The 26,337-nt window shown below is 33.4% G+C and overlaps 1 protein-coding gene across 2 annotated transcripts in view; it reads right to left on the minus strand.

Annotated features, from left to right (window-relative positions):
• Positions 1-26,337, minus strand: part of Rpn12 (regulatory particle non-ATPase 12) — a 41,231-nt gene that overhangs the window by 11,879 nt on the left and 3,015 nt on the right. For both annotated transcript variants that reach the window (XM_035368056.2, XM_035368058.2), the window contains exons 2-3: positions 21,759-21,831; positions 2,712-2,814 (exon numbers count right to left, since the gene is read on the minus strand). In XM_035368056.2, the coding sequence (XP_035223947.1) occupies positions 2,712-2,814; positions 21,759-21,831 (176 nt within the window). The remainder of the gene's footprint in view (positions 1-2,711; positions 2,815-21,758; positions 21,832-26,337) is intronic.

Below are 26,337 nucleotides of genomic sequence, written 5' to 3' on the forward strand. Positions count from 1 at the left end.
TACTTTCTCTAGATTGGCAACAAATCTACTACTATCCTGTTGTTTCAAATGTAAACAAGCAAGGCCGACATGCCAAAAATTATTAGGCTTAGCGGCACTTAAACAACTTTTAAATTGTTGATAATTCTAAAAATATTGCATACAGATTTACTAAAGGCGTAAAAACCTTAACCAGAAGATAAGAACAGCGTAATTTAATCATTTTTAAAGCAAAAAATGCACTATTTACAAACATATAAGAATAAAGAAACTGAGAGCCAAGTAACAGATTAGAGATATATATATACATATATTTATATACTTTCTGGTGCGGCTGATTGCAACCAAAATACGAGGTGCACATCTACATGTTATAGCAGTCCTATATACAAAATTTTAGCATTCTGACACTACTCATTTTTGAGTTATACGAGATACATACGTATGCACAGACGCTACGAAAAATTCTTTTCAGAATTCCTTTTAAATTAGTTTTACAATTTTTTTGGGGTAAAAGAGTCCTTTATTCTGTCCTTAGATACAGATGTCAAGCAAAATCATCATTAAATTGCATTCGATAGCAGTGAAAATGGATATTTGCATTGAAATATGATGTCTGAAACATCTTTATCGCGATTACAATACTTCCTTTTTACTTCGTACAAGAAAGTAAAAAGCGAAGACAAAAATCAAGGAATTCACACAAATGAAAATGGGAAGCTTCCCTACTGAGTTAACTAATGCTTGAGGCAAAGAAAAAGTGAAGTGTCTGCACCATTCAGACAAATCGTGATGACAAAAGAAGTCATTAACCCACAACATGAATGTGCTTCATTAGACTAAAGACTTCATTAGGGGGGCTTTTTTTTTAAAAAAATTAAAAAGGGGGAAAATTTTGCTAAGAAAAGGATGCCAGTCTATAAGGACCCTCGAAAAAAAGTTAAGAAGGAAACTCGCACAGGAAAAACCTTGGAGTGGTTTCTTTCAAGGTGGATTATCCTGAAATTGAAAACTGAACATCGAAATTGAACAGATAATTGGCAAAGCAGTTTCCAAGACAAGAATAAAAGATTTAACAATGGCTGACAAAACCCTACATATAACAAAGGCACGGAGGTGTGAAGACATGACCAATAGATTGAGGTTACACCTGAATTAGATCTAATAAGAGCCAAGAAATTGCTTTCAGCTCTGTAATTGCAATATTTCATATTTGCTTTTTGTGTCCTGGTCATATTAGAAATATGCAGGATTTATTGTGTTTCTCAGTTTTTATAATATAGTGTTTCAGCTTTAAAACTTTGAGTATATGTACCGCCCAGGCAAGCTGAATAAAATGATGAGAGGCTGAAGGCATCTCAAAACAGGCCACAATATGAGTTATAATGTGATTGTTCCCATTCCTTTACTGAATATATATTTGTATGCTGTGTAATTGTTATATCAGAATAGTACATAAGTTATTCTTCTTTTAAACATATTGTGATGTATATGTATTTTATTGAAATTTGCTAAGTTCTTTCTTACCTCTAATAGTAAGACTTACATGTAAACTGTCAATTAATGGCATTATTATTATTATTATTATTGAATGCAACTACATCCCTCTACAAGTGTTCTTTGAGGAAATTACTTAAAGGACAGAGGTCACTATCTCCTGAGAGTTTTTTTCCCCCTGAACTATTGCAGTTGTGAGATGAACTTTTCCTGTGTCTCAACTCGAGGAAGGAATATAACTGTAACGTCATTACCTATTTTCTAAAGACCATTCCGAAATTCTCAAAAAAGTTTTTTTTATGACACCTTAGGAATTCTTGGCAAAGCAGAAAGTAATCTTAAGTATGTACTGTTTTCAAGTCTCTGCTTTGTGTTATGGGGTCCATTTGTTTCATTTCTGAGGAAAACTAAGGAGATTTTCATTTAAATTTTCGACGCATATTGTACTACATCAACTGCTTGTCACTAACTACCCTGGTGTTGAGTACCAAGTTGGAGCCAAAGAATTCTCATGGAAATTTTCCCAGGCTTGTGAAATATTATACCTGCAAACAATCAGGTGTTCTGAAAATTTTTTGCGCGAATGAGAATGCAGAAATCTTGAACAAAACATGAATGCAGACCCAGAGGACAGTTTGTTTGCTCTGTCAAGAGCATTCTTATCTCTGCAGAAAGATCGGACAGCTGGTAGCTGGATTTTTCACTACTTAAGTTGAGAGCAATCTGCTTAGAATAGCCAGCTATGGCCAGGAGAGGCAACAAGGCTGTTTGCCTTTATGCAGGAACTACACCCTGCATCAAAATATTTGTTGGTTTACCTGATCCTTTTCCCAGCGAGACCCTTTATTTGCACATAGGCTAGAATGTTCAATAAATTAAATAGAATTAAATAGACTGCTTGTTTTTGTCAGTTTATTACAATACTCTAAACTTCTGGCCTTAAAATGAGAATGTATAATCTCTTATTGCTTCTACAGTTTTCAGGAATTATTCTGAAATTTCAAAAGTTTAAATTAACTTCAAGACTCCTACAATTTCCCACAGGAGAAATCCAAATGAAAACAGATACTTATTTTCAAAGCAAAACTATTATAATTTAAAAGTGATTTTATTTTTCTTTTAGTTCGTTACTGCTAAAAAATAGTTTCCCAATGCCATGATTTTCAATAATGTTTACATAGTTTGAATTTCTAACCCATAAAATTAATCAATAAAGAAAGAAAAAAATATCTTACTGGTAATCCAGATAGTAGCATTTCAGTTGAGCCATATATCTTTCAAAGGCAGGGATGTTTTTATTTTTTATGCTCCACTGAGCACCTAGTTCTAAAATATCACCTAAGGTAAAAAAATTTTTATTAAATATATAAGCATTTAAAAATTATAAGTTATTTCTTGAAATTCAAAGTACAATATAATGCTAGTTATCTAATAATAATTATTTCAGACACTGGCTATAGTAAAGTTTCAGTTTAATGCAATAAAAATATTCATTTATAATTCTCAGTATCAAAGAATATAATATCCCGAAATCATCTGTCAAATATATTTATCTGATAAACAGCAAAATTACACCTTATATATTAATTTCCATTGCAGCATTAATAATCAGTAGTCACAATCAATTTTACAATGCTACAATACCTTTTAGGTGATTCTCTGACTAAAGCCCACAGAAGAAACCGCACAGTTATTGCCAACATGAGAAATATCCAAATGGATAAAAGCCTACATTGATAAATCCCTACATAAATAAAATATTACATGACTGCTTTTTAGTATATAATGTATTAATGATTGTAATTATAGCAAATGCAGTATTTGAGGCCTATTAAATATTTGATATTACAAAAATATATTCAAGGTGATGGAGTTAATCTTCCACGTAGTCTTGCTTATTTAAAACCAGTATGACATCTACTACATGCTTTGAAAAGCATGCTGAAGAAGCATTTCACAGAGTTTTAACTTTCAGAATATGTAATTAGTTGACTTACATAAAACCAGTTCTTTGTAGAAAACCTATCAGAGACAAAGCTTCAAGCAAAATATTTTCATCTGTAATGCAAAATGTCCTGTACAGCTAGTCTGGACATCAGTTTCAGAGAAACTGTTTTGGATAGGAACTCTTCAGTGGTTGGAGAAGCTCGTTGCTCGGAATAACCCTATGCATTATTACATGTGATAATCTCGTAAGATAGCAAGGATAAACTATTCTTCTAGGATAGGCCATTTTGTTGTTCCTTCCTTCACAAAGCACATTCATTCTTTGGCAAATTAATTATAGTGATATCATTTTTCTTGCACTCGCATATGGAGCTCTCGCCAATACCAAACCCTACTGCTACATTTCCATTTCTTTTGCAAAATGAATGAACTCGCATTTAAAACCAGAACTATGTTTGTTTTGTTTGGCAGCAGCCATATTTACTACTAAGAGGAACACTAAATCAACTGCATTTAAGTTAAAGAAAATGCAATTTACTAAAGCCTTCGATGTTCACTTCAAATGATTACAGAAAAAAAAAAAATCAGACCTCTAATTCCCTGAATTCATTTAGGTTGAAAGTACATTCATATCCAAAATTATTTCTTTCTTTTCTCGAAATCCTGGTATAACATTCTTGTGCACACGTGCATTGAATATGACCCACACTCTTTGCAGAATTATTTGTTCCCCCAAGCATTCCTCCTCACATACGCATTGTTCCCCTTATCATCTGTCACCACTATTCGAATGGGTAGAGAAAATCTTCAAATGAATAACTTCAAAAGATAAGATCATTGCACATATACCTTTCAGGTTACTTTGTATAAAAAAGGGTGTGCATTACATGGCAAATATACCTAAAAATTAATAAATGTAGTATGAAATTACAGGTGCACATTATATACCAGAATATACAGTATTTGGAGACCTTTTATTTCCTTGTACGAAGTAAAAAGGAAGTACTATAATCATGGAAAATTTCGGCTATCATATTTCAACGAAAACATCCATTATGTGTCAAGCATATCAAATACAATTTAACGATGTTTTTGTGTAACATCTGTATGTAAGGACAGAATAAAGGACTCTTTTCCCCCCAAAAAAAAATTATAGAACTGATTTAAAATGAATTCTGAAGAGAATTTTTCATGGTGTCTGTGTGTACGTATCTCACATAACTAAAAAATGAGTAGCCTCAGAATGTTGAAATTTTGCATGTAGAACTGCTATAACATGTAGATGTGCACCTCATATTTTGGTTGCAACTGGACGCACTGAAAGTATATAAATACATGTATCCATTCCGTACTTGGCTAAGTGAGCTCAGTTTCTGTACTCTTATATGTTCGTAAATTACACATCTTTTGCTTCAAAAATGATTGAATTATGTTCTTCTTATCTTCTGTTTAAGGTTTTTATGCCTTTAGTAAATTGCATGCAATATTTGTAGAATTATCAAAGAAATATTTGTAGAATTTACATTTGAAACTTAGCAGAATAGTGGATTTGTTGCAAATCTTGAGAAACTAAGCTTTGCAACAACAAAGATGACTTCATTTATTATTGTGAATTAAGTCATTTTTAATCCATTCTGGAATTTAATCGAGGAAATAAGTGTTTAAAATTTACTTCATAATTTTTAATATATATATATATTGAGTTTTTATGTATTTTTGCCTTGTTGCAAAGTGAGAACTGAAGTAACTGAATGAGAAATGCTAAACCGTCTGTGAAAAACTGTTTCTTTCTTTTTTTGTTTGTTTAATTTCTTTTATACATCGGTTTAGATTTATTATAGTATTTGAATAGAACATGTGGCAAGGATTATATAATTCTTCGGATGATATAAATTTTGTGCATTCCAAGTTATAAAATGAATGAAATATAAAGCTGTTAAGTGAACCTAGTACCAGAGCATCACTATGGTAAACAAATAAAGTGAATTTTAAAGAGTGCATTTATTCTATTGTGGTTTATGCGCTATTGACGAAGTAGATTTAATTCGATCCAATAAGTTGAAATGAAATGCAAGAAAAAGTGCGTATAATTTAATATTCCGTACAAGGATGTCATGTGGTGTACACATAAGATTTTTTTGTTTGTCTATAAAAGTTTAGGGGTAAAAGGTTAAGTAAATGTTCAAAGAAAACATAAGATGATAATGTAATTGTGATTATTCCTTCAGGCATCCCCCCATCACTTGTCAATTCAGTATACAGTCAAAAGTCGTTAATCCGGGCGCCCATAATCTGGACCTCAAAGCTACATACTTTCTACGCATGCGTCAACACATAATGCGTTCACACATGCGCATAATACCTTTACGCATGCGCATCATACGTTTATGCATGCATGTTTAATGTATAATGGATGGTATAAGCTAAGCTAAAATTATCTAATTACCTATTTCAGTTAATGTTGCAGATTGCATTGTTCCTTAATCTTCAAATTGGATCCAGCTTATTAATTTTTTGCAGACTGTTGGAGCAATTTTATAAAAGTAAGCTTGAACTTTCGATTATGTTGTTGAAAATATGACCTATTGTAACGCTTTTTTAGCATCATCTCTCCTCCTTGAAATAATTCTAACTTTTAAATTAAGGTTTAGTTCTAATTTTAAAGGGATATAGCAATTACTTCTACTTTGTTTTTTACTGCCACTGTTTGCATTAAGAACGGACTGTTCCAGCCTAATTAAGATACAAAAACGAAACTTGACGTTACGTCATCTGGAAAGCCGAGTCGTGCCGATAGCTGATTGGTTGCTGTGAGATGACATCATGTCTACTTCATGTTGAAGTATCTCGCGTCGCTCTGGTTTATTCCTTCTCTCTGTTATACGGCCAATCTTCATGTATGCATCCCCTGCCTGGGCATCAATTAAAGACAGGGATATATCTAAATTACAAAGAACAAGCTGCTGCGCACCATCACAAATGCATATTATTTTGTATCAAATAAGACATTACACAAGGATTTGAAAATTCAATTTGTCATACAGCATCTTCATAGTTTAAACTCCAGATTTTTCCAGAAAGCAGTTACATGTCCTCACATGATAAAATTTAAAGTATTTGATTACATTCCACTACCTGAAGATAAAGAGTTACGTCCGCTTGCAGCCCACCTAGCTAGAGATCTGAACTTTCCTACATAAAGTAGAATCTTCCTCTATATAATTGTATATATTGTACATAGCATTTATGAATACTTTTCTCATTACTTTATCGAAGCTTCTTTAATTATAATTTGCATTTTTGTCACTGTAACTTTATATTAATAAACATATGCTTCTGAGAGTTTGTATTCTTTACAAATTCGTTATGTCATGTTTTATGCTTTATGCAGTATCTCAACATAATAACTCATGATTGCTTTACCTTGCACTGCTCCATCTGCAACGCGTCTTCTTGTCTGGCCTAATTCCTAGGCTTGCGGCATCTTGCTCGCCCCCCTTCTGCCATCACCTCATTCTCACAACTCTATCACATCAGACTTACTACTGTCATGTGCCTTCAGGCATCTCTTCAAGAGCTGGAAACAGAGCGCTTAGCGCACTACCCCAGCAATAACTGTTCGGATCGGATCGGATTGTTTATTCCTTCTGGTTCCTGTTTCATTGCTCCTTGGTGTGCCGTTCCAGCCCTCATTGGAAGACGATATTGCGATGTGTGCTGTCCAGCGATAAGTACCGTAGTTCCAGTCCGAGATGATTTTCCCTGGATTCTGCAAAGCGGCTATGATGTGAGCAATTGCCGTGGGCAGAATCCTGTTTCTACGGTTTGGTGGCGATAGATCTCAAGTTGTGGTTCCTGGTGGTCAACTGCCCTGGGCGGCATCCTGTTTCCAAAGTTAAGCAACGTCAAATTACAAACTGTGTTTTAAGGTGAGCTACTGCCGTGGGCGGCATCTTCAATACAAGTGTTTTTCCAGGACTAGCGGCGATGTTTTTCCAAGCTGTGATTTCTCATGTGTAACTACAGTGAGCGGCTTTTGTCAGTTAAAGTGCACTCAAGGTTTAGTTTAATTTTTTCAGGTGCCTTCTTGACCAAAAAGCGTGGACTGATCTATAGTGAAGTGAAATTCATATTAACCGCATAGTTTTTGTTCTGTGATAAGTTTTTCGCGTATTGAATGCCAGTATTCAAAGATCAGGTAATATATTTGCTGTATCATTAATAATGTACTATTTTTTAAAGGAAAAACCCTTGGGGTTAATTAATAGTCAACTAAGTGTAATTTGACAATGATAATGTTATACTCTTTAAGTTTCTAGTGTTGATTAAATTTATTTATTGTATTTTTATTTTCCTATATATTGTTAATAAATTGGTTAAGTTTAAAACTTTTGTCTTAAATGTCTGCACAGTAGGGAGCTTCTATTGCTATTTCTGCTAAATGTTTTTATACCTTTAAACTTTGCTTTTGCATCACAAATGACGATCCGGTCCATAATTTTGTCCTTACGTTGATATTCGAGCAGGTAAGTGCAGGCCCGAGCGCGTCTGTCCTTATCTGCTTGAGTCAGCTCATGTGATGCACTGCGCGACTAATGGACATGGCATTAACGTCTAACTCCTTAGCAAGCTGATCAACTTCTCGTAGGCAGGCCTTATCAACTTTAGTAGGCCGGCTAGAGCGCTCTTGAATGTTATAGTCCTTGTTTTTGAACTTTCGGTAACAAACCATCACAGTGTCATGATACAACCATTAGTACCTAAAACTGTACACATGATTTGGTGACATTCTGCAGTTGACTTTTTGCAACAGAACTGGAATTAAGTGATGGTTCTAATCTGGTAGTGTGATATCTCCATTTTAGACACCTTATACTTCATGATAACAATATATTTTTACAGATTTAAAAATACAGTGTTCTAAAGCAAGTATCTTTCTTTCAAATGCCAAAAATCGTTTGATAAAGTATGATTAAACAGGCCAACGGTAACATTTTACGCAGACAATATTTGCTGTGACGGGAAACTTTCATTAAAACCTGATATTGCATATTTCTATGAAAAGGGATCGGCTAAAAACTACAAAAAGTTTTCTTTTGCATCATAATCATACTGAAAAAGATATGAATTATAACACTAAATGAAAGTCTTCAGATATTTTCTATAATTCCAGAAGTAATTACATTTTACTTTTTAGATATAATAATATGTATTGTTATGGTTTTGGTATTTATTTAGTTATTTTTAGTAGAATTTGTAATTAAAGTTGTTTTATGTTCCCATCCAATGTAGCACGAGACTTATTTAAAGAGAAAGCTACGCCAGAAAAATTAAAATAGAGAAGCATGCACATTTAACGTTTTAATGAATAAATATCTCATAATTGTATTCTTTTGCTATTCAGAAAAATCGAGAAAATACCAGAATATTCTTGTGCGGTTATTGATTGAGCGAATTCGCGGTGAGAACAGATTAGCTTTCTTTGTGTTTTTGAATTTGAGTTCTATTTATATTTTAGTAGTTTAAAATATAACTAGTGTGAGATATTGTACGAATATCTCTCAGGAAATTTAAGCATTTTGTTTTATTTGTTGTGATAAGAATAAATTTTAATCACTTTCATCGGACTTCTTTCTGCATTCAATTTATTACGAACACGTACGCACGCAACAGTATACTTTTAAAATAATGCAATATTGAGATAACATACAATATCATACTTCAGGCAGACTAATTCATAAGCTGAATTATGTTTAGTAATACAGGAGTAACTCAAAATGTATGATGAATGTTTTCATGCCATATGCAAAGAGATTTATAGCAGATTGATAAACTGGGAAGGGAGGGAATTTGCTTTTTAAAAATAATTGTTTTAGTTGCCATTCTGTTAACAAAAATTACCTAACTTCATAAATGCATAAATATAATCTTTATTCTGTTTGCATGTTCCACCTACAAGCAATGGATAATACTCGTAGTTACATTTTTATGAGCGGAGAGTATGCCTACTGGTTCGCCACAGAATGCAGTTCAGTGGGGGAAGAACAAATATATGAGTTACAGAATAGCTTACTGCCAGTAGAAGAAATGACTTTCCCGAAGCTTGCTTCAACGATTCGTTAATTTATTGCGCTTAGGACCATCTTCATCGCATTGATAGACTAATTATAGTCAAAAATAAAACAATAAATATTGTTTTGCATTTCTTAATAATGCAATTACTATAACAGTGAAACAAGTCTATCCATGATGAAAACTCTAAAAATAAAAGATGGAAAATGGAGGGGGGATTTCATTCACGATTGCAGAAATCAAATGGTGTATTCGTAGCTACAGAAATAACTTAATACATCCTCTCCACCCTAGTAAATAAGAAGGTTGACATAGATGTAAAGTGCATGTTATATGACAGGAACTAAGCTGAGGTGTAAAATTATTTCTATTTTATTTTCACATCTCTTAGTTTCTTGAATTATCTCAATACCGATTTAAATTTTTGATTCACCTTCAGAGTGATGGTATTCAATAAGTTAGTTTGAATAAGGAAATACTTGTTATTGTTTTTACGATTTTGATTGTCACATTAGCGTGTTTCTCTTCTAGTCAAGGAAATAGGAATCAAAGGTAATTGAAGAATTAATAAGGAAGTACAGTCAAACCCCATTATAATCAAATTCAGGGAACTGAAAGTTTGGTTTACTATTCGTAAAGAAAAAAAGATTATCTCGTAAAATTTATAAGATAGACTTGAAAGGGGGGGGGAACCTGCAAGTTTTTAGATTTTACATTGCGCCCAAAGGAGCGTTTTTTTTAACGTTTTGTGTGTTAGCTTTATTTATTAAACATCAAGTTCATTGCACTTAAACCGTAAAATTCAATATAGCAGGAATATCGCAAAATGATTTTGAAATGAGCATTTAGAATTTCCGATACACAGTCTCACGCGTAGGAGATAAAAATGTTTTTATTCCGTACAGTGCTGTCATAGCTCTTTTTGAAATCGTTAAAACAAATTCCTAATTAGGGCTTTCAGATGCCCATACTCAGTGAAGGATTACATTATTCAAAATCTGATGGCTCTAGGTACCGATGTTTTATCACAATACGAGAAACAGACATATATGCAGATTCTTCATTATTGAATTTCTTTAAATATAATACAGGGTTCTAACATTTGGCGGCAATAATATGAAAGTAATACGCGTTTATAGCGATTTAACGCAAAATGCCAAAACAAAATTAATAGTCCTTCCAGGCTAACGCCCTTTTAGTTAAAGAAAAAAAGCATTTGGCAGAGAATCTATTGTAAGTTTCCAAAATCTGTATGTGCAATACGATATTCAATCAAGAGTATAATTTTGGCCGATTAGGCCGAATGGTTTTCATTCCATTTTTGTAGGTCTTCTTTAACAGAGATTTCATACAGTCCTTGCCTGTTTTCCTTGCCATTTTAAGGGCTTGTTTCTAACAGTTTGGAGAAATATTTATCTTAAATAGTAAAAACTTTGTCATCCTTAAATTTCATTGCTCTTCACTAAATTCTAAAAATTTTGCAACACTAGCTCTGGCGCAGACCTGACAGCATGCGATTTCATATTTATTCTCAATACTCACATTATTAAGGAAATAAAATTAACAATTTCTTCTATACATTCTAAATACGTGCAGTTTTTTAGGATGACAGAAATAACTTATTGAGGAAGAACCTGATTACATAAAGAGAAAAAAATCATTCTTTAAAGATATATTGCTGTAATATTAACAAACTAGAAATGAAGCAGAAGCTAATATTGATTGATTTGTTGTAGCAAACGTTTGTTGAGTGTTGCTATAAAACATTCACCTTTTGTATCTTTTAATATATAATTATCCTTATATAGTTTTGGCCCATCAGGAGCCGACATTTTCGTGGTTTATTCCTTGTGTAACGTGTATACAAGCCAATTTCCCGTAGAAAATCCTCCGCAAAGGCATCCCTTTAAAATAGTGTTTTTTAGTGAATATTTTTTTAAAGCATATATAAAAAAATTAGTGACCATGCAAGTCTAAAAATACCACTGAGAACCTCCTCGCAGAGGTTGTCAAGTCTTGCTAATTAAGAGAATTTTTTGCTAGTTCTAAATAAAAATCATTTACCAAACAAAGTACAAATGTTTATTTTGTTTTTAAGAAATCTTTCTACACTGTCTATATAATAACAATTGGAGTAATAAAATAGATCTCTATTGTCATCTATTGTTTTGAGAACAGAAAAACGGCCATAATAACAATATACACTGCTGGATAATTCCTAAGGACGGATCAAAAAAGGCTATATAGCGTGTTAAAAAGTAAGTGTGTTTGGATGCCAAACAAAATAAAATAATCTGAGAACACTAGGATATAACAATAAAGAAAATTTATTGTGCTCTGAAATCTAAAAGGCTTGAAAAGTGTTCAAGGGACAAAATGGTCATATTGTGCTGAATGTGTAAAAAGAGAAAAAAATATAGTTACTGTCCGCAGCCATTCTGCCATATTTACTGGGTTACACTTCCAGCAACTTTATGCGAAAGTACAACACTAAACGGATCAGACAAACAAGGCACAACTAATTTTCAACACTTATCAAATGTTGAAAGTTAGTTGCCAACATCAGACATTTGGTTTTAGAAGAAACTCCCCCGCCACCAACTAACTGTACAGAATAGTTGAGATAATCACCAAAGGATTCCAAACCAAGAAGATTACAGGGAAATTCTTCCTAGGACGTTTTCCTATAACATTTTCGACAGTGTATGCCTGGATGCACTAATATACAAAATACACAATCTGAGTTTCTCGGATTACACCACAAACATAATCAAATCCAGCCTGACAGGTATACTCTGTTGTTCATGTTTCTAGCACACGTTCCACCCGCTGTGCTATATTAGTTGCTGTCCTCCAAGGATCCCTTTTGGGACCCACATTTTTCAATACTTACGTGGACATTCCTACTACATCCAACACCACATCAGCAATGTATACAGACGACATAGCGATTCTGACACAAAGCGCATTTCTTAGTCCAGTCATTCAACGCTTACAAGAGCACATCCAAACACTTGAGACTTGGCTGCAAAAATGAAAGATTCTGGTAAATGTGGACAAGACCCAGGCCATCCTGTTCACCAGAAAGAAAAAGATCAAAAGGAATCTCAAATTTTATGGAACAACTAGGGCCAAGCAGGTCCCTTATCTCGGAGTGATTCTCAGCAAATCTCTGAAATGGACCCCACACATCTAGTATTCAGAAGTTTGGAGCCAATAAGGCACAACTCTTCCTCTTAATTGGTCGAAACAGCGTTCTATATAAAGAAAACAAGTTACTCATTTACAAGGTCCATCTTGCATCCTTTGTTATGTTATGCATGCCCTGTATGGGCCTGTTCATTTCGTTCAAACAGGAAAAAAACTCCAGACGACTCAGAACAGCGTTCGGCACCAAATTACATACTCTCCATGGTATGTAAGAAACAATAGGATTCACCAGGAACTGCAAATGGCATTACTAAGAACTTGTTATTGCTGAATTGCAAACAACTTTTATGAATGACAAAAATTGATTGACAACCCAGCTGTCAAAATATGTCAATATGATGTTAACAATCCTGTGAACTCTTAAAGACCTATGTTAATTCTGAATATGGACAATGATTGAGTTCCGAGCTATGTATGTGTGTTATATGTGCTAATTTCTGCTGTACCTGTGTTAATTTATTTATTGCATATTCAATATTTATTATCTCTAGCTTTAATTATTTAGACATCACATTGTGAGGTCACCTGTACCAGTTTTATACATAGTTATATTTAGCGTTGTTTCTCCTTCCAAGCACTTACCTTTAAAAAGGACCAAAGTACTCGCACATTGCCTATGCTTTTCTATTATGTATTGCATTGATGTTATGTTTTAAGCACCTACACCAGTTCGGCGGCTTAATTAAAATTTTATTTTAATTTTCATTATTTGAAGTATGATGTGAAAGTCTAAGTGTTCGATTAGGGGTAAGGCCTCGTGTCTAGGTATACTGCTGGGTACACCAGAGAGGAGACATTCGCCTGATTAGCAACTCTCTCAGTACAAAGCAGTGGTGGCAATACCCAAGCTTATATCACGAATCATGCTGATTATAATTTTACTTCTAATTTTAATCTATGTTACTTGACATAAATCTGCATAAACCTCAGGACTGAGTACGTGATGAAACAAGGCGTAAAAGGAAGCATCAACAAAGCTACAAAGCTAACTTTTGTAAAACTTAAATAAAATGTATCTAATTCCCTTTAAATATCTGGGGCTACTTTAAAGAAGTAAAAAAATTAAATGTATCAAGAAATTTTGTAATTTAATTGCTATTAACATAAAAAATTCTACAAGCTGATTTTATTCTCAAATATGTTTTATAATATGTTAAATATTAGATTACGTTTAATAGTAATGCATCCTACTTACAGACCTGTTTTATTTTTAGAACAGTATTACAAAAGTGGTGAAGTCTGGACATAGATAATTGCTTTAATTTATTGAACTGCCAGTTTGCTGATAGGTCTTTAATTTTTTCATTGATGGTCATGAAAAGTACTCGATTTCCACGAGCAGAAATGTATACGAACCCTGTAGCAGTTTTGATGTCATCCATGTCTTACGGTTAGCTTTATAGGAAACAAAGAAGAGTTTTTTACATTTAAGTACCTTGGGTCTTAATATTTTCCATTCATCAAAAGCCTATAATACTCAGCGTCATTGGTACTGGCATACAAAAGAACTTATTTGCAATTTAGACAGTTTTCCGGCGTTGCATTTTTTAAACTTTTATACTCAGTTTGGCATCCTGCTGTAAATCAGCCCAGCTTCTTCAGTGTTGAAAATTTCTTTTTCTTGACACTGACAAAATATATCTTTGAAGGAAATTCCCCCCTCCCCCCCATTTTCTGAAGAAATGCTATTCTGCTCCATAAACCCATTCAACCAGCCATTTGAGCACAAAAAGGGAGTCTCTCTACTGGGTCTGATAGTATTTGTCTAAATATTTACTGATTACAATTTCTTTGCATAGCTTCCATTTCAGCAACGCTTCTTCAACATCCTTATGCTCGGCTTCTCTTAATGCCAGCAACGTTTCTTCAATATCCTTATGCTCTGCTTCTCTCAATGCTTTTCCATTATCCCATTTTTTCCATGAGCAGAAATTTTCGACTCCTGATTTTCCATATTGTTCGAACTAAAGATTTGAATTAATTGTATTCCTAGCAGATACCAATTTGGCAACATCCATTTTGTATTTTTCAAATAATAACCATTTTATCTTCAATGCAGAATGTTATGTTGTTGTTCTTGCTTATGCTCACTTCTCTGATGTAGTCAGCCCAAGCCCACGAAATTCCTCGTGGGAAGGAGCGCTAGATTACGCCTGCCGTTGGCAACAGCCTTGAGCACCATACAGGTGACAGTGCGATTTTACTCAGTTCCGTCCCAATTTTGATGGAGAGCACCAGGGGGAACGGGTCCAAGGGTCTCCCATCAAACCACACGAGAGGACTTTCGGCTTACCGCATATTTAGAGTGCCACCATGTAGCATCGACACTATACATTTACAAACATCCATACCTTCTCCAGGATTCGAACTTGGGCCCTTCGGCATAGCAGACAGCGACTCTAACCACTATACCGGTTGGGCGGCGCAGGATGTTATAAACTGGTCATCAAAATTAAAGGATAATGAGAAAAAATATGCTCACTAAGTTAACGTTGCAACCAATGCCCAATGCTGTAATTATTTATGTTAATTAAATATAACTGAACACAAAATTGCACTTCGCACATACGCTAGAAACGGAAATATGCAAATTCGGTGGGCATGTTCCTCAGCTGTATCTAGTAGTAATAAAACATCTCTTAAGTGTAAGAATAAACCCAAGTTGAGTAAAGGTAAAAATAATTACCATGCTCAGTCCCATTTTATAGCTCAAGCTAATGTTAACAATTTGGAGGAAAATGATGATAGTTGGATTTTTGATACTTTTTCTTCTGTGAAAAATGAGAATATGCTAGTAGCTATTGATGGGGTAACTTTTCCAATTCATGGGAAGGGTACTGTTAAAATGAAATTTGGAGATACAGTTATTTTGCTTAAGGATGTTTTATACTCACCTGAACTGAGACGAAATTTAATATCTGGACCTAGGGTGGATATCAATGGAGCGAGATTTTATGGTAAAAATGGGCAAATTAAAGTTACTGATGATGAAAATGAAACTTTGTACAAAGCTAAGTTGATAGAAAGTAACTATCATGTATTCCTGAAAATTGTGAAAAGGGGGGGGGAATCTGTAAAATTTGAGGCATCCACAGCTCAGCATAACAATAGTGAATTATGGCATGGTCGGTTTGGTCATATAAATTATGGTGCTATTGTCAGGACTAGTAAGAGACATTCAGTTCGAGGTCTTCCTGTGTTAAAGCACTCACCTAATTTGTTTTGTGAAAATTGCCAAATCAATAAGCAAAGACGAATCTTCTATAGACCCTTAGAAGGTATTCAAGTAAAGAGGCCGCTTGAAAGGGTTTTTTCTGATGTATGGGGACCTATTAACATTCCAGGTAGGAATAGTGAACGTTATTTCGTTTCCTTTATTAACGAATATTCTCTTTATGTGGTAGTGTACCCCATTGTGGAGAAAAGTCAGGTGTTTGAAGTATTTGAAAGGCATATAGCACGTGCGGAAAGATCTTTGAACCTTAAGTTGAAATACTTTAGGACTGATAATGGGCGAGAATATGATAATGAACAATTCAGGTCATATTGTAATAAAAATGGTGTAAAGCACGAATTTACAGACGTATATACTTCAGAACAGAATGGAGTTTGTGAGAGATTTAATCAAACAGCTCTCAACAATGTACGTGCAATCTTACATGATAGTGGAATGAGTTCTGAATTTTGGTCAGATGCAGTAATGTATTTTGCATATTCATTTAATAGAATTTGTCATAAGGACCAAGATAGAACCCCATTCGAATTGTACACTAAGCGGAAACCGTCAGTACGTCTCCTTAAGGTATTTGGAACAATTGCCTATGTGGGAATTCCAAAAGCTAAAACAAATTCTAAGCTTGATCCAAAGGCAATGAAGGGCCGATTGACTGGATACAGTGTAAGAACAAAAGGGCACAAAAATTGGTTGGAAAATGTACAAAAAGTAGTAGAAACCCTAAACGCTATTTTTAAAGTGTCAGTTGGAATGTAGAGAAGTGGCAGTGGAGCTGCACTGGGCACCCTTTCTGGCTACTTTCCTGAAATAGAGAAAAGAATTGATACCAGTGTACCCTCTTCTATACCTAGCACTGACACTCAATCTACACTGAGACAGGTAACTTGGCTTCGTAAACATGTTCCAAGGCCAGACGGCACTCATACGGATGTGTACTATTTTGAGAAGAGGTCTAATCAAAGACTACGATCACCAAATGATGTGGAAAAGTATTGCACTGAGAATAATATTCAGTATGATCATACCTTGTTTGATTTCAAGGGAAGCAATACTTATAGTGGTGAAATCAATCCAATTGGCACTCCTTCAACGTCATATACCCAAGTTAGCTGACTAGAGGTTTCGATTCTGAACACTTATAATCAGGCAATGAAATCCACAGAAAAGGATAAATGGATAGAGGCGATGGAAGAGGAAATAGCCAACATGCGAAAGCAAAAGGTATGGCATCTTGTTCCACTCCCTAAAGACAAGACTCCACTAGGTTGCAGGTGGATTTTCAACATTAAAACGTGACGAATTTGGAAACATAGTTCGTTTTAAAGCTTATTTGGTGGCTCAAGGTTATTGGCAAATTAAATATGATACCTATGATGAAACCTACTCTCCTGTATTCAACTTTTCAGTAATAAGGCTCTTTTTCTCTCTCCTACTTGCACATCTTAGATGGGCAAATATACAGTGCTGGATACTGCCAAAGGATCTACAAAGCGAAAGCATGTTTCAATGTCCATCAAACAGAAAGTGGATAAAAGCATATCCTTTGTTTCTCTAACCATTCCAAAATCTGTTTATCAATTTCACGCTGCTCTGCAGAGGAGGAGGAGAACGTCGCGGCGCGCAATGAACTGTAAGTTGATCTGTCAGCACTATCCTTATCTTCAAGGCAGATGTTTTTATTTTATTCAGCTTATAGTTCATTATTAAATGTAGTATTTCATCTCGATGTACTCCGTCTTTGATATGATTTAAATCAAATTCATTATAAATATAACATACACATCAAATAGTTTTCTGGTTGCAATTTTCTAATTTCGACTATGCGTAATGTATGCTTTACGCATGCGCGCGTTGAAAGAAATGTTTAATAAAGTAAAAAAATAAATATTAAGCTTTCTTTTTGCAAATTTTGATACCCTTTAGATCATAATTGTTCTTTATTTCATAAATTACGGTTTCATATTTTTAATTTTATAATTTCTGCATGCCATCTTACCAGACTTAAACTGATGATCTATAAACCAGAATCGTCGAAGTCCCGACGAGTCCGGATAAGACTTTTGACTGTACTAGTGTTTGAAAACCTATGAACAACTTCAAAAGACAACAGCATTGCACACGTTATCTTTCAGATTTCTTTGTAAAGAAAAAATGTGCATGATACGGCAAATATATAGAAAAGTTTAAAAAATGTAGTTTGAAATTACAGGTACATATTATACACTGGAATATACAGTATATACACTCTTTTGCAAAAAAATTGAAGCGCCATGAATGAAGTGGTTGTTTTAGATGAAATTGAATATGTGTATAGCTCATACACAGACAATAAAATGATTAAGTTGCTTCTTTACAGAATGACAATGGCAGTGGCAAAAAAAGATAAATTTTGCGCCTCTGTTACTGGTTTTATACTTTGCGAGTTGTGCACTAGAAATGCACTAGAGTTGTGCACTATGATCGCAATTCCTGTTCATTTGCTTTGAAACTTTGATCATTTGCATGTGAGACCAATATGTTTTTGCAAAAGAGTGTATTTACAAATACTATTAATCTTTTCTTCCCTTCTAAACAATAATAAATTAACAAATGTATTATCACATTCACTAGCAGGAAATTTTGACTACAGAAACATTTAGTACATTTAAATTTAATTTGATGCAATGATAAGTAATCAAATACAGTTATGTTTTCCATTAGTGAGATATAAATATTACCAAATATTATTTACAACTCCCACTGATGTTACTTTTATTTCACTGTCATTTCCCTATCAAACGTGCATAAATGTAGTAGCTTAGCAATATAAACAAATCAAATGTATATTTCTTTTTAAGTCATTTAAAATTTGTAGTGTCCTACATTTTATTATACAGACCATCTGTTACTTTTACATAAATTGCGCAAAGACAGGATTCCGAACAATAACATGCTGTTCCTTGATATGCTTTATTTTGCCATTTTGTGTTTCTTCAAATTGTTCAATGTTTTGCATATGAATACCAGTTTCTGGATGATGCAAATTGTATTTATAGTTAACATTAAAATGCTAATATCAAACATCTAATTTTATTACACAGCAATATTTCTAAGACTCTTCAACAATCATGGAACTTTGATATCACTCTTAATAGTTTCTATTATTTGACTCGATGGTCAGGCATCTGCAGAAAGAAGCAATCCCCTGTTTATCTGTAAATACCATCTGCATGTATTAAGCATTACTTTTCCTACTTTGTGAGCAAACTTTTGACAAATTCAGAGATCATATTAGAGCTGCTTATTTTCTTTTGTTTTCTAATAAGTTGACACAAACTTCTAGCACATAACTGCTTTAGCTACTACTACTAAGTATTACTACTTAATTTTTTCCCTCTGCTACTTAATGCAAGTCATTTTCTTATTCCAAATATATTTTTCAGTTGTAAAAAAACTCAGTCTAGAATTCTGGTGTCGTATTACTTGTGAGCAAAATTAAGAGAATTTGCACATTATATCAAATTTCTGAAAAACTAATGGACAGATTTTAATGAAATTTTGTATGAATATACATTTATAACAGAGAAAGAGATGTACCATTCAAAATTCATTTTATGTAAGCATGATTATCAGTAAAACTCATACTGCAAATATGCCTAAAATCTACATAGTGATATCGAATTTAAAATAAGTCTAGAAGGGAGATGGTCCCATCTTACAGCATGATGGCATACTGGACTGGAGTCAGTTAAGGAGACCCTGCAGCAGTCGATCTCACTCCTGCAGTTTTTAGAGGAAGGGGGACAGTGAGATTAAACTACCTTCCCTAGGCAAATATGTATTGTTAAAAAGGAAAGCTTCGCAGCAGCAGGAGTGGCTCCCTCCGCCACGAACGAAAAGGGACACAACTGCGCATGCACGAAATATCTGTCACCAAAAAGCTCGAAGCTGATGTCAAAGTTCGAACAGGTTCAACGGTCACGTTTTTCAAGAGTTTAAAGCTGTGCGACTCCATTTCCCCCCTACATATTGACAGATATAAAATTAGACATCAAACTGCAATATGGATAATACAAGTTCAACTAGTAAAGCAAAAAAAAAACACGAAAATTTGAGTTTAAATTATCGCAAAAAGTCAAAGAACGATTCATCTTAACCCGTATTCCTCAATTTCCTTTACACGTGGCGGAGGTGGAAAATCTCGGCCAAGTACATCCCAAAGGGGAAAATTCTCGCCAACAGGTTCCGTTGCCAAATCCCTTGGCGAATTGTCCCTCCTTTTTCTAGCGGCATAGAAGACAAACTGGTTTACATTACGCCTATGGAGTCTTTCCTTCTTTACATAGACTTTCTTTTCCCTAGGGCATCTCAGACATGCTTTATAGGGCTAAAGCCAAATATCTGGCCAGACAATCCATGAGGTGAACAACCTCACTTTTCAGAGAATTGTCTCGACCAGCAGAGCCCTATCTGAATGAGCATTATTGCACATTAACAGGAACCTAGGACCAAATGCATCCTTGAAAAGTCGAACACAGGTCTCCAAGTTCTCCTCTCTGCACCTCATAGCAGTCAGGCAATTTTTGTCAAACACATATAGAGATGTGAAGCCTTTAAATGTAATGCTTGCTCAAGCCAATATGTCTCTACACCATAATGATTATTTTCTCTGATGAGGGAGGGATGCTATCGTGTTGCAGGTTCTATCCAGATACAGGTATGCCGAGAATCACAGATCAGGCTGAATTTCGACTCATCTGTAAAAGGCACAATGCTCCATCTAATCCAAGGCGCAAGTTGTCTGCATCCTGCTAAGTGCGCTCTCTTGTATGCTGCAATGAATGGGGTACAAACAACAGGCCTTCTGGCATATAGCCTACCTCGTGAAGTTTTTTGGGCAATTGTAGACCGCAAAGCTCGGGTTCCAATTGCAGCATACAGCTCACATGACAGCTGTAGAGCTATACCAGCCCCATGTCAGTGCATGCTAAAAAAAAAAAAACCTCATTCATCTTTGTGGATTTGGTCAACCTTGTCCAAGTCTTGATACGGATTGAGTGTCTTGAAACAGGTTCTACAAATTTCAGATGATACTGGGTGTTGCATTAAGCTCTGTAGTAACCTATGCTTGTGATTAGCCTGCCTGCACTATACCGCCAATTCTCCATATCATTCTGTCATTCATGGCTCCTCATTTTACCCGGTACCTTATAAAATTTACCCAAATTTTGCAAGAAACATGATGTATGTCATGAAAGACTCTGAGCATACAAATCGCTGAAACCCCTGGTGCACTTGTATCTCCTCCACAATCACAGCTCTGCAGACATGCATGAGAACACTTATGCATTTGACTGAATATTTTTATAAAAATAAGACATAAACTTGCAAATTCTCTTAATTTTGCACACAAGTACATATATATCTTTTCCTGTAACATACAGATATACTACATCGACGTCTAACACAATCATGGAAATATAATTTCATGCAATGGTCATTTCCATGTCATATTTAATGGCAAAATGCCATTTTTAGGAAAAACAGCATAATTCTTTTTCTGCTTCAAGTAAGCCACAAATTTTCAAGACTTTTCCCTAGTTAACAAATCTTTGTAAAACAAAATGCTTCAAAATTCAAATTTTGCATATCAGTTTGTAGAATAAGTTTTTATTCTTGCCAATGGGAATTTATTGTGTCCAGTAATGTTTTACACCGAGTTAATAGAAAAGTATCAAATCTTTTTCTGGAAATTTTCAACATAATAACACATAATGAAATATAAGGATTTACATAACACACTAATTATATTGAATACAAACAGCATTATAAAACATACGTGCAACAAGAAGCTCTTTTTTTGTTGCTGATTTGTCACTGGTGGGAAGAAATGTCATCTGAGTTAGGGCCACCTATAAGACAATTATAAAAATATTAAACTTTTAATTTAATAACAATTTTACATTTATATATAATTTATTTTTTAACCGTTACTTATTACACACCACAGCAATTTGCAATATATTTTAGTTATAACTCAGTTACAAGTTTTAAATAATATTAAAAAAAGAAGCCTTGGTTGATCTTTACATTATGGTAACTTGGCGATTTTTTGGCAACCAACTCTCCTACAGCAACCCTCTATTTTTTTTCCCCGCCGCCATTTTGTCTTCACGAAGTAAAGACATGTTTCTTTTCTTTTTATCTACTGAACACTTCTTCCAACAATCTACTAGCCGAATTACACTTATGCTAGAAATTTTATCAAACAAAACTGCTTAATCATGACAAATATTCACTGCAAAATTGGGAAAAAGTGCACAATACCATACTCCTTACGGGTTTTTCAAAATAACACATACACATAAACCATGTACACGCCGACTTATTTTTACTTAAAAAAACATCCCAGAATTGCACAAAAATGGCTCTTCACTATATCCATGTACACTGCTTTTTTCTCATAAATTAGAAAAATTTCACGAAAATACATGACAATTTTCTCAATCTTTAAACCCGGTAAAAAGAACATATATGAAATTACCTGATCGCGAAAAAGTATTTACCCTTTCCAAACATGAACATTTCCACATATGAAATAAATAAAATATCCAAAAACTTTTACCTCTAAATCATCTATTACATTATACACGTCACCAACGAATTCATACCGCAAGCATTACAAATACTTAGTATCAAATATTTAAATTATTTCCATGCACGTTTACTTCAACTTAAACATATACCAAATTCCTACAAACATAAAATTCACAAAATAACTATCATTTAATTAAAATATCACTAAACCATGTACACGTCGACTTATTTTTACTTAAAAAAACATCCCAGAATTGCACAAAAATGGCATTGCGCACACTCTTCACTATATCCATGTACACTGCTTTTATCTCATAAATAAAAAAAATTTCACGAAAATACATGACAATTTTCTCAATCTTTAAACCCGGTAAAAAGAACATATATGAAATTACCTGATCGCGAAAAAGTATTTACCCTTTACAAATATGAACATTTCCACATATAAAATAAATAAAATATCCAAAAACTTTTACCTCTAAATCATCTATTACATTATACACGTCACCAACGAATTCATACATGAAGCATTACAAATATTTATTATCAAATATTTAAATTATTTCCATGCACATTTATTTCAACTTAAACATACACCAAATTCCTACAAGTATAAAATTCACAAAATAACTATCATTTCATTAAAATATATTTAAATTCAAAAACACTACTTAAAATATAAATGAGCACATACATTAAATTAATAAAAATTACCTTACAATCCTAATTACTTTAAACTAAATCATTGCTAATAACAATTTTTCCAATAATACCAAAATCCTTTCCACCTTAGATTTAAAGAACAATGCATAAAAATAATATCCTCAAATAATTAAAAATACTAACTTACCTAATCTTCTTCAGAATCTTGATTACGTGTCCGATAAACTTTTCTTCTTTCTGTTTCAGGATCTTTAAAATCATACTTATATTTCACAGCAAGGTACCAGGTAAAATAAATAACTTAATAAAACATCTTTATTTCTATCTCGCACAACCTTAAACAAACATTTATTACTACCCTTTTCAATACCACTAAATACCCATTTCGAATTCACTTTAGTTACGGCCATGGGATCCAAAAATTAACCAACACTGTTTCACACAACACAGAATAAAGCCAAATACAAAATTTCCAGATTTTTTCCCGATTTCCCCCCTTTTCCGATTAAAGAACCGTAATTCTTCCATTAATATCACATGACACATCCCATGATCTCTCATTTCCCTCACACAAAATAATGCATAATCGGAACTGAGTACTGCTCACATTATTACCAAAGTCCCAGGTAGTAACCTTTATCGCCTCCAAAATGTTGCCAAACTACCAATTACCATATTGTAAAGATCAACCGAAGCCTTTTTTATTCCCTTTCAGAAATATTCATAGAAAGTTAAGGACATGGAAATCAGCACCAATATTTAACATATTTCACTGTTAAAATAAAAGGTACTCCAATTTGAAATGAACCCAACAGAGCATTAATTACAAATTGGCTCAGATTTTTGATTTAAAAGATGTCTCAGAAGCTAAAACAATTCTCTCATATTTGAGAAAGTACTTTAGGAAGAAGCTCTGTAAACAGAAAAAAAAATATATATATATATATATATATAATAATGATGTGGACGTAATTACAAAATGGGTGCTACTTTGGTAGACGGTTGCACGGATTTTTGGTGATTTATGTTGGCACAATTTTTACAATCGTCAGCCATCTTGAAAAACGTTGTTTTTACGCATAGTAAAGTATTCGAAACTTTAAAAAAATAAATATCGTTAAAAGTAATGGATTAATTTTTTGTTGAAAATGTCGTTTTTTAAGATGGCAGGCAAGGTAAATAAATACATTTACTATGAGTATAAAATACTAAAGTAAGGCCATTATTACTTTCATACAGCAAAAAAGAGAATAAAAACACCGCTATAAAAACATTGTGCCAACGTTTAATTAGATTGAAACATTACTGAAATTGAATATCGAATTAAAAACCATCCTACCAAAATTTAAAAGAATTAGAATATTCAATTCAAATACTTTAAAATACATTACATAAAATATAATTAACATTAAAACATATGTGACAATTATGTCAGCAATTTTTTGAAAATAGTGTACGTTCAAAAGTCGTTAATTCGGACACCCATAATCCGGACCTCAAAGCTACAAACTTTCTGCATGTGCGCAAGACCTTTATGGCTGCGAATATGCGCGTGCGCAAAATACGTTTACGAATGCGCGTTTAATGTATAACGGACGGTATAAGCTAAGCTAAAATTATCTAATTCAGTTAATGTTGCAGATTGCATTGTTCCTTAATCTTCGAATTGGATTCGGCTTATTATTTTTTGCAGACTGTTAGAGCAATTTTATAAAAGTAAGCTTGAACTCTCGATTATGTCAAATAGAATTTCTGATATATATTTACTAATATGTAAAGGATCTACAAAGCGAAAGTATGTTTCGAAGTCCATTAAACAAAAAGTGGAATTGCTGCAAAAAATGGATAAAGGCATATCCTTTGTTTATCTAAACTTTAACGTTTGTTTATCTTTAACGCCGCGGCGCACAATGAATTGGAAGTTGATCTGTCAGCACTATCCTTATCTTCAGGGCAGATGTTTTTTATTTTATTTGGCTTATAATTCCTTACTAAATGTAGTATTTCATCTCAATATACTCCGTCTTTGATATGATTTTAAATCAAATGCCTCGTTATTATAATTCGCTTCCGATAGCGAAGAAAGTGACAGAGGTTATTGAAAACGAAAAAATTTCAATTGACAAATTAGTCGGTATTCTCGACACAGCAATTATAGGACTTAAATAGCGGAACTTTGTAACTGAACAAGAAATTATGTCTGTTTATAGAATTAAAGAGAATGTATTATCACATAAAATACGAAGCAACTTACATTGAAAGAAATGTTTAATAAAGTAAACAAATAAATATTAAGTTTTTTTTTGTAAATTCTGATACCCTTTAGATCATAATTGTTATTTATGTCATAAATTACGGTTTCTTATTTTTTATTTTATAATTTCTGCATGCCATCTTATCAGATTTGAACTGATGATCTATAATCCACAATTGCCGAAGTCCCGACGAGTCCAGATTAACGACTTTTGACTGTATTAATTTTTTTAACAAAAATTGAAGTATACAATTATAAAACAAAAAAGAAAAATATGTACTTACATTTTTTTGAGTAATTTAACCTCTTGTTTATTGATAAGTACCACAAAAAAAAATCGAAATCATAATTGAATCGGCTCTTTTAACCATCTTCATCTGTTATCTACATATCTCGCACTTCACTGAAGAAGCAGTTAGCGAGGTTTCCTCCAAAAATTTTAAATAAATTTCCTCTGAAGATATTAACAATTTATAAATAAATCTTTGATTAGGAAAGACAGGTTGGCCAAATTAAGGTCTCAAAGGGCAATTTTTTTATTCCAATACCAATAATTCTTGGTAATTACCAATAACAACATTCATCTTCGAAACAGAGATATCCATTCCATTTGAAATCTGACGAATTCGAAGAGATGAATAATAAAATTTTAAAATGGCGCGGTAATGCACAAATATTCAGTAACCAATCAGGGAGCTGATTACATCACGTGTAGAATTAAAATTATTTAAATAATCATTCATAATAAAATCGTTTTTAAAACAAATGCAAAATTAAATTGTATTTTAATATTTAACAGCCATAAATAATGTTTAAAACATTACATTAAATTTATAGATATTAATAAAACCAATTACTTTTTAAGTAAGGTGACGTCATTGATTACATCATCAACAACATAAAA

The sequence above is a fragment of the Stegodyphus dumicola genome, chromosome 1, assembly GCF_044657685.1.
Source record: "Stegodyphus dumicola isolate Sdum_Otavi_A_Nest chromosome 1, ASM4465768v1".
NCBI classification, from domain to species: domain Eukaryota; kingdom Metazoa; phylum Arthropoda; class Arachnida; order Araneae; family Eresidae; genus Stegodyphus; species Stegodyphus dumicola.